Below are 10383 nucleotides of genomic sequence, written 5' to 3'. Positions count from 1 at the left end.
TTAGGATAACATTATAATATTAGGAATTTTGACCGATTGAGAAACGTACCAACGCTTCACTACGTTCGTTTTTTTTGGTATGTGATCTGTTGTAACTAATAGGAATAACACCAGGCAATGTTTTTATTACTGATAGCATTGACTGGCAAATGTTTGTTTCTTGAAAAAGCCATCTTCTGTAAAAGAGTATCCCTGGTTCTACTTGTTGAACCCAGTCCAGTATGGTGCAGTTCTGTAGAAGAATGATCTTTGACCTCTATGGGGAAAGGGGGTAAAATAAATAATGTCTCCTTCAGGAATCGACTTAATATCCCATAAACACTGACTTCCTGTATGACTGTGTCCCTGGAGGGATCCATGATAAAAGAAAACAAAAACCACATGTAGATCCAATAAATTCTTTTTATCGATTTTCCAATAAAAAATACATTCATACAGAAACTATTTTACAAAACAATTTCAAATGAAAAAATCTTGTTATGCAATAAACAAAAACAAAAATAGAGCTTCGTATTTTATCTCCATTGTTATCCAATAAAGATCTTCTGGCTAAAGATAGGGCCTCTTTGCGAAGGTTGAGAGAAAGAAAAAAACACATGGCAAATAAACAAATGTAATACTTAGCGCGCAACAGAATGCAAAAATGATGACAATTCAAGTGTCCAGAACAATTCACGTCTGAAACGTTTTTTTTTTGTTTTGTTAGTTTTTTTTCTTGAAAGATGATAGGCCACAGGTGTATACACATACATTTGCCCTACCTTCACCCAATCAAAGATGTTACAGAAGCAAATGAAGTAGAATGGAGTGTGACTATTTTACAATATTTCCTCAGCCTCTCAGTCTTTATTGGGTCATCTTTAGAAACATTACACTGCACTTGTTTTTGGTCCCATACCCTTTCAAAATAGAAGCTTCCTTACAAAATTCTCTTAGTTTACAATGTACATATCTTTGCATTTTAGACATTTCTCAGTGTATGGACTTTCTTTGATGTTGACCAGGTTACCTGTACAATTGTGAGATTGAGTACTGAGCAACAGACACCAACAGGTTCTTCTCTTTCCATTTCCAACAAAACTTTATCCAATAATGCTCCAAAATGTTTTCTAGAAATAGGGAAAATTGTGACAGAGTTTGTCAAATTGTACAAATGTGAAAGCTCAGAGTTCTATCAACCCACAAAGAAGTGTGTTGAAGTCATGTACAGAAACTTAAGTTAAAACATGCATATAGTGAAGTTGGTACAGACATACATCTGGTCCTGGTCTCATCTCAGACACAGACAGACCTCTACAGCTGCAGCTCGGCTCAACTGGTTATTGGTCAGATCACGGGTTGTTTAAACCAGGGCTGAGTAAAGATACTCACTCACCCTGGCTGAGGGCGAAACCTACCAAAACATACATCAATACAGACTCATGATTGAGAGTGTTGTCATTATTCTTAAGGACACATCATTTTCTTTGAAGACTTTAAGCGTTTGACACGTCAACAGATATAAATGGCCCAAATATAATAGTTATCCTTGCAGAAAATCCTAATTTGTCTCAACCATGGTGGCTGAGCATGCCAAATGACCTCTGTACATTTGACAGCCAGTTACAGTCCATCTGAAGTGCATCCACGCCACCTTATACTACATAGTAGTACATTTTGTGCTACACCATTCTGTCTCAGAGCGGGGTCATGTTTTGGAGAATATAATTTAAGATTTGATATAGTTACGATATGTTTAACAAAGAATGCACAGACATGTTAAAATGGCAGTCATTATTAAGCTGATAATTGTTTTTTTTCTTTTATTATTTTGAGTTTCAGAGGAGTCTGCTGCGAGACAAAAGGGCAAAAAGGTGCGACTGCATGGATCAGAGCCTTTATAAAGCAATTCATTAACGCACTAGTGCATTCGCAGCCCCCGTTTTTTTGTGTTTGTGTGAAAGAGAGAGACATCTATTTAACAGGACAAGGCCACTTACATAAGGCATCAGTAAGGTCAACAGTGCATTCACAGATAGAAAAAAAGAGAAGAGCAAAAGTGAAGAAAAAGCAACAAAAATTCCATGAACAAGACAGTTGCCAAGCAATAGTGGTATCCCCAACTTTTCGAGAACATAACAACACAAAATGACTGCCTTAAGTGTTTTGTACAATACTATGATATTGAGTAATATGAAGGTAGCTGCTCTCGAATGGATTTTGTTGTCCTATAAGCAAACAGGTGAGCAACACATCCCCAGATCCCATGCAACTTCTGTTATAATGGCAATAACTGTTTGTGTACAACCGTAGTTTTTTTTGAAAGTTTTTTTTTTTTAAGATACAGAGCTTACACAATGGACAACAAAATGAGCTTTATAGCATGTATGTTTTTGAGCTACGTAATACATTGCACATTTAATAGCTGCACTAAACAAAACGACCTCCCGTGTGTGGATAGGGCGCTGTAGTTCCACCTCCGAGCAGAAAGGGGGAGCTCCACAAAACAAGCCCCTACTCCCATCCACAGCCAATAGACTCAAACAGCACAGACAGAACACCTTGCATTCATTCTCAGTGAGACCACACAAATCCCCCCAAAGATAAACCTCCCTTGTGTAACATCACCCCTTCCATGTCATTCACTCGCAGTCCCACAATGCAACTCCATCCGCTCCTTAAAGCCAGCACAGGCATCCAGTCTCAGGCACTCACAGTCCCCATGCGTACAGGCACACACACTGTCATTAGAGGATCGACCCCCCCCCCCCGCGGGAGTCCCATAATCCTCCGGGAAAAAAGCGTTGAACACCATACAGAAGAGTCTCTTCCCGTCTACTCCAGCCCAGATCTTTCCAGTTCTTTAAACTTTTTTTTTCAAGTCTCTTCCTGCACTCCCTTCCCCCCCCCCCTCCCCCACTCCTCCATAAAAGCCTTTCAAGAGCAATCTCCACAGCGAGGTGTTGGAGGCACTAAGTATGGTGCAAATAATAGCCTGCGTTGGTTCATCTTTTTCCACTGACTGGAACACGGCGGTGTGTTAACGCTCCCAGGACACACCGAGCCTCGCTGATCCCCCCACAGGTCAGGACAATCAACCAGAATCATCCCTCAGAGATCTCGACACAGAGGCCATCTTAGATGTGCCTCTTCATGTGCAGTGCCAGGTGGTCAGAACGGGAGAAACACCTGAGGAGGGAAGAGAAGATTTAGTTGATGGATTTGAGAAACTCGGCTCTTGTCTGCAGTTATTTGTGCACTGCTGAAAGATATCTTGGTTGACAAAAATGTCTCATATTTCCAACTAGGACGCAGAGCTGGATTGTTTTACCTACTCCTTAGTCTATATATACCAAAGGATATACCAGCCTGTATGTCTACGATTGGTTAAAGATATAGTTAATTGAGACAGGGGTTTTCGGGAATGTCGCCTATTTCCCACTTTTATAAAAGTCAGAATCTAATGGATGCCTTCAGACAGACCTTTTAACGTAATTGGTTTTGTTTGAAATAGTGTCGCAGAGCAATATTAGGGTTAACTTGGCTCAATTTCTGAATGTCTTTGGGATAAAGTCATATAATCATATACCCATAGGCATCCAAAAATGTAGGGAATCTTAGAAAGTAAACTGAGAGTGCTTAGGGTTAGGGTACAGGAAATGCCTCTTTCAAAGCATTGTGTAAGGGAAGACTTGCCGTTTCAGACCTTAAAAACCCTTGGTCTATAAGCTATCAGATGAACATGGTACTAGGTTCAGGGACAAAACCAATGCATCGCTCTTATCTGGCTTCCGGTTACAACCTATATAAGTTTGTCTAACGCCTATCTGACGTTACAAGAGGTCCCTAGGGAACAATAGAGTCCCAGTGGATCATTGAGATGTAACCCAGTCTCATTTATTTGTTTTTCTGTCACAACACCTTCTGGTTTTTACTCATCAAAGAGTTCCACTCAACCCTTTGTACTCCACTCTCTTTTCACCCAACCTCTTGACCTCTGTACCCTTTCATTAGTCCATTGTTGACCCTCATTCACCCCTCTACCTGACATTTTCAGAAACTAGTTTGCATCCATAAGTTGTGGTTTTATAAAAGAGTGCTTAGAGCCACGTGTTAAGAGGAGGGGGATTACAGCTTCACTGTGATGTTTAGAAGTAAATATTCTGTATAAACCAACAAGTCTTAACTTCCTCAGTTGCTTATAATCTTGACAATCCTAGTTTTTTCAATGTTAGTATTTATTAAAAGGTCACTCAGGGGTATTGACTTTGCAGCTCTCTCACCTGTCGCAGTGGCTGCATTTGAATGGCTTCGCTCCAGTGTGCTTTCTGAAGTGTCTGGTGAGTTCATCGCTCCGTGCAAAGCGCCACTCGCAGCCCTCCCATGAACACCTGTAGGGCTTCTCACCTACGAACCAAAGAATGAAAATAATTGTTAAGGAAGTGCATCATTTGTCAGAAGCTGTTAAAAGATTTCATAACCTTAGACACCACTATAAATATTTCTGCTAATGCTCTACTACTGTACTGTACTGTGTACCTTTGATTATTTGCCCTTTCACAATTGCTATAAGTGTACGTCACAATATCTGACCATTTGTAATTCAACATCTTAAATGTGTAGCCAATATTAACTGTTTTTACTTTTCCGAGAGGTCTTACAATGCTGATTTCAAAGAAAAACTACAAGCCGGATCAGGCTAAGCAGATTGAGCTGACTACTGTAAGAAATCGAGAAAAACAACCTCGTGCCTTGTGGGTTTTCAGATCGGTGGTATGCAGCTTTAAGGAGCTGCTCGAGTAGACAGCTTATGTAACGGGGAATAGCTGCAGGAGAAAATAGAGCTTGTTCCTAATGGTCCTGAAGGCCATTAACCATGTGGCTATAACATGGTCAGTGAAGGATGCTGGGAATGTGACTTCCTCTGCTAATGGGCAGCACAGCTGTAAACAGCCTGGCGAAGGTCAGAGTTGACGAGGGAAACTGCTCACTTTTGAACCGTGGACAAAACACTACAAATGTCAGATTCCCATAATTTCTCCTTTTTTTTCTTTTACTACTGTGAATGCAAACGCTTGAGAGTCTGAGTATTTCCCATGGTGAAACCTGAGAACTGTTGATTTGTTTTCAGGATCCACATCCTCTGGGTGCCGCTCGGCCACAAAAGAAACATCCCTCCCTCTCCCGTCTCCCGCTCCCTCCTCCCTAGCATGAAGTCATGTTCCTCTGTGTGAATTAGGTCACAGTGGAGGGTTTCCTCCTGACAAACTATTCAAAGTATGTGGTAGCATTACCAGCACTTTGCGCAATAAATCAACACTTTAGTTCACACTGTTCAGAGATTCCAGCTCTCTAGATGAGTGTTTTAATATTTACTTTGTGATTTAAATAAAAAAAACCTGAGGTGAGTTTTCCCTCATGACATTTGCATCACAGCGTCAAAAACACATCCCACTGTCAAACTGTGTTACCTGTGTGTGTGCGCTGGTGTGCTTTGAGGTGCGAGCTCTTGGTGTACACCTTCCTGCATCCGTTGAAGTGACACCTGTGCACCCGCCTCCTGCCGTCAGGTGACGCCTCTCCGCTGGTCAGCCCCGACCTCTCAATGCCCCCAGTCCTAATTTTCCCAGGTGAGTGCAGCACAGTCTGTATCCCACTCCACACCTGGGCCACAGTGCCCTCCTTGCTCAGCTCGGGTGAGGAGGGCGGCGTGCTGATGACGGCCGAGCCCAGTTCTTCGCCAACGTCTCCCAGAATGTCAGTCAAAGGGCTGGAGGAGAATTCGAGGGCGGGGGAGAGCTCCTCTGAGCTGTCCGAGGCCTCGCTGCTGGCGTCGGAGTTGAAGCCGCCGGCGTCCATGTGCGTGCTGTCCTGATTGTCTTCTTCCTCCTTGATGTGGGGGATCTTTGGGTCCGACTCTTTTTTCTTGTCCCCGCAGGCAATCATCAGCTTGCCCCACAGGTCCTCCTGGCTCTCAAACTTGAGCTCTGTGGCCGAGACGTAGGGCTCGCTCTGGAGGTACCCGCTCCAGCTCCAGGCATGTCTGTGTGGAGGGAAGATGAGATAGCAGTGAGTTCAGGTGCCTGAGGCCTGCAACACAACAAGCTCTTCTACAAGTCTTACACAAACGCTGGTGTTCTTCCCTACACTGTGTTTATTCTTAGAAGCAGTAGCAGCAGGGGGGGGGGGGGGGGGGGGGAAGTGCTGTGACACTGTCGCACCACTGGCCCTACTTCCTTCCTTTCTGCAGGAAACAGGGACGACACAATGTCCTAGGAAGAGAGTCATATATGTTCTACGGGTGCCCTCTGAGGCCATATCAGGGATGATTACAAGCTCCACATTTCCTTCTGAGAGCATGCAAGAACAAGGTGCTCTTACCCGTGAACGCTCGCATGGTTGTGTGCGTGTTGGTCATGAAATTTACATATGCTACAGAGCCCCCCCGTTGGGTTAGGGAAGTGCTTGTAGATCTTTTTAAATCTATCAATTATTCAGCATAATGTGGATTTAATAATGCATTTGGAGGCATCGCTAGAAATAACATAGCACACCAGGGACCGAGAGGAGGGAGGTCTGGTTCATGGGGGTCCATAAAAAGCCTGGCATGAATACTGCAAGAGCTGCTGAGGATTGTGGGCTTATTTTTCTTTGAAAAGGAAGTGAGAGAGCACTTCCTCAACCTCCGCTGCAGTCAGTCAGCGCAGGCCAGATATGAGCGCCGCTAACAGGCCTGTGCAGTTTCCAAATGAGGCTGATTTTTATTTGAATATAATTTGATACTACAATAGAACCACACGCAACAGTGTTGGCTTGAGGCAATACATATGAAGGGTCGTGAACTGAGTAAGTTAAGTTAGAAGAAAAACGTCTTAAATGTTTTCTTCTTGCTTTCTCAAACCTTATTTATGATAGATAGATAGACTTTATTTATCCCAAGTTGGGAAATTAGACAGTCAATCTACAAGAATTACAACCTTTCTTAAAAATTGAATGACATTTTAAAAGTTTAAGTTGAATACTGGAGAGTTTTATCCTTTCCAGGACTCTGAAATATTAAAATGAAACTCAGTGAGAGCGTTGTGTATGTCTAAAGGCTGCTCTGATGCACAGCAACATACAGTGTCATGCATTCCTAGCTACAGCCATTAGTACAGCCATTATTTAAAAGTGTCTACACTCTGAGGTAACCTTGATACAGAAGGACAGGCACTATAACATAAAAAAAAAAAAACGTCCATAAAGCATGGCAAGGTGTCAAAAAAGCATTGATTTATCAGAAACATGCTTTCTCATTGCCTGTGGTATAAAAGGGTCACTGACATGTCTCACAAACACTTTAAGTCTAAAATAGGAATGTTGTGGGAACATGCTAGTCATTTGGTAATGAGAGAGAATGCTTGCAGGGCAAATGTTTTTAGTCTGCAGTGCTGGATAAATCCCAGGCGAGCTTTAAATGCCTGGGAGGGCGACTTGGCTCGAAGCCCGAAGATATCTGATAGACGGAGAGATAGAAGCAGAGCGAAGCGTGTTGCCAATTCATTTCATTTCCCAACCCGAACAACAAGAGACTTTCGCCCTCCTCTCGTTTCCAGAATAAAACTCCACTGTTCTGTCGTCAGAGGGGCCGCTTTGTCGAGCCAAATTGGACCAGAAATCAGCCTCTGTCTGTCAGTCTGTCACTCTCGTGTGTGTGTGTGTGTGTGTGTGTGTGTGTGTGTGTGTGTGTGTGTGTGTGTGTGTGTGTGTGTGTGTGTGTGTGTGTGTGTGTGTGTGTGTGTTTCTGTGCAAGAGCAAGCGAGAGACAGAGAGGTAGAGAGGTGGAGAGGAAAGAGAGGAGGCGGAGATACGCGCAATAACGCAAGTCTCGCTACTCGTGAAATGTGCACACAACGTGTTTTTATTTTATCACAAGCAGATGTGCCTCTACAACCTGAAAGCATGATCCTATAAAAAGTTCTGCAACAACATGTTTTTTAAACATGATCGTAACAGAAAACACGAGTGCTAAAAACTACGAGTCACATCATAGCGATATTATTGTCATTTGTGAATAAATCCAAATGATCCTATAAAGTATAAAATGGCACTTTTAAGTCAACATGCTGTACCACAAAAAGTCTTAGAGGATACGAACATGTCATAGAAATGTTCGTATTGAGTAATCGTTCTTTAAGGGAACTTGCAATACTTCCCTTAAAATAAACATGCAATCCGGATTTAAAAAGGGAAATGATTGTTAACTTTTGCACTAAATCAAACGCAGAGTTCCGCCAACAACTTTGACATTCGCACATCTGCACGCAGCTGTCATTTTAAAAACAAGTTTCCCTGAAATTACGCACATTCCTCGCACAAACCAAACAAATCGTCACGCAACGATCTGTCAAGCCGTGCGTTTGGATGGAGGGATCACCGGACTCTTTACCTGCTGCCAGTACTCTTCCAGAGACGGTAAAGCTGAAAAGTATCCGGTGTCGTGCACGATCTGGAGCTCCTGGAAGATGCTACACATAGGGAGGACATCCATTTCACTCCTGAGATGCAGCCACAAGTAGAAGCGAAATCAAGTGGTGAAACGAAGCTTCCGAGAGAGCAGTGTTTGCATGTATGAGAGTCTGCAGGCGCGCGCTTGCAGTGAAGGTTTGGAGCGTGTGACGCACTGAGAGAGCGCACAACACTGAACTCTCCAAAAGTCACTGTAAACTTCCCCCCCGATTCAAAATTACACATAAGCCCACCCCCATGTGATTACATTACGTTTCGGCACGTCTACCAATGGGCTCACGGGAGCGCATGACCCGCCTACAACACCACCCCTGCCCAATGGGAAGCCACAGCAGACTCATCCTGTCTGTTGTGGTTGGTGCGAGGTCCGGAGTGTCTCCAGCTCCCATTGGGCTAGATCAGCGCTATTTTTAGAGCGCTATATAGTACGGAATGGTCTCGTACCAAAACGAGGAAGTCGACTTTTCTACTGAATCAAGCGTGAGCTGCTCCAGAGTAGCGGCAGCAGCGAGAGATGCGCTCTATTCCGCGCTTCAGTCTCCAAATACACGCACTTCTCTTTTCATTTCTCACGCACACTACTGACACATCCTGTCTTGTGTGTAAAGTCTCACTTTGGCTCAGTTTCTGTGCGTAATATTCGGAGTGCGTCTACACTCAGGGGGATCGTCAACACATCTGATCAATTTCTGCAGTCTATGAAACAAATCACACAGACTTCTTCTTTTCATGGCTGTCCAGAGATCCATGAGTATTATTATGAGTCTCCCTGTGACAGTGGAGACAGTTTAATAAGCTATTAAATTATAATAGAGTTGCCATAAAGATGATTATTCATAAAATGCTGTGCAGGTTATTGTAGTGGCAGCAGCTTGAGGCATATCATGAGGGACAGATTTGCTCCTGCTGGAGATAGTATGAATGTGCGTGTGTGTGTGTGTGTGTGTCTGTGTGTGTGTGTTTTAACTTCACCTGTGGCTCTCTCATTCTACAAAAGAGAGCTTACTTCTCTTGCACCAAATCGTGTACACTGTTTCTCGATTACGATCTTGAAACCACAATGTCGAGTTACTCATTTCCTCTAGAAGCAGCAGAAGAAGAAGTGTGTGCCACCCACGATGCATGGTGAGAATTTCTAATATAAGATCCCAATATATATCTCACAGCTCTTGAATGACATCCTAAAAATACACACTGGCACTCTTTCAGAAATCTATTTGCCTTTTCCCCTTCTTTGATTGTAGATAATCATTGCTCTGCAGGGATCAGTACACCCCCCCTCTCCTCCTCACCCACAGATCAAAGAAGCATGAATATTAATCAGAGGTAATAGGCCCTACATGTTGATATATGAGCAGATTTATGCCCCCGATATGTGCTCTGCTTCAGGCTTTATCACATAGCATAAAAACTTAATTTGTAAAATGTCATGTCATAAAACTTAAAAACTTCATTATTCCAGGGCTTTAAAATACATGTGATCCGGTCTGTGAAGGAATTAAGCTTCCTTTGTTAAGTGAGGAGTTAAATTGCCTACTTCCTTTCAGCTATTATGATAAACTACACGTTAATTAATTAAAAATTCCGCCTTTCAGCAGAAAAAATTCTAATTCAATGTCAATCAAAACACTATGACTAACACAGAGCTAGTATTAAGCTTACAGTACATGTGAGTAAAACTACATATCCAGTTGCATAAGATGTGGGATAAAGTTGAAAATGAAGCAGAACAACAGCGGCTTTGACGAGTTAAAGGCAGGCGATGTGACAAACAACATATTTGGAAACAGAGCACCATTGTTGGAGCCATCGGCCTGGTCCAGCGCCTCCACAACGGAGACTCTTTTGTTGAGATCTCAGCTGTGGGCACATTTGCAGCACTCAGCAGCATCACAT

The 10383-nt window shown here is 43.0% G+C and overlaps 1 protein-coding gene across 1 annotated transcript; it reads right to left on the bottom strand.

Moving 5' to 3' along the window:
* Positions 1-384: 384 nt before the first annotated feature.
* LOC117483752 (Krueppel-like factor 6) lies at positions 385-8677 on the bottom strand. The gene is given in 5 exon segments (XM_034132100.1): positions 385-3168; positions 4263-4386; positions 5451-6000; positions 6002-6022; positions 8408-8677. Coding segments are annotated over 5 exon segments (849 nt in total). The 5' UTR covers positions 8510-8677; the 3' UTR covers positions 385-3116.
* Between the last annotated feature and the right edge of the window lie 1706 nt (positions 8678-10383).

Source organism: Trematomus bernacchii, unplaced genomic scaffold, assembly GCF_902827165.1.
Source record: "Trematomus bernacchii unplaced genomic scaffold, fTreBer1.1, whole genome shotgun sequence".
Lineage (NCBI taxonomy): Eukaryota > Metazoa > Chordata > Actinopteri > Perciformes > Nototheniidae > Trematomus > Trematomus bernacchii.
The sequence above is the reverse complement of the archived record's forward strand: the minus strand, read 5'-3'. Positions and strand labels throughout refer to the sequence as shown.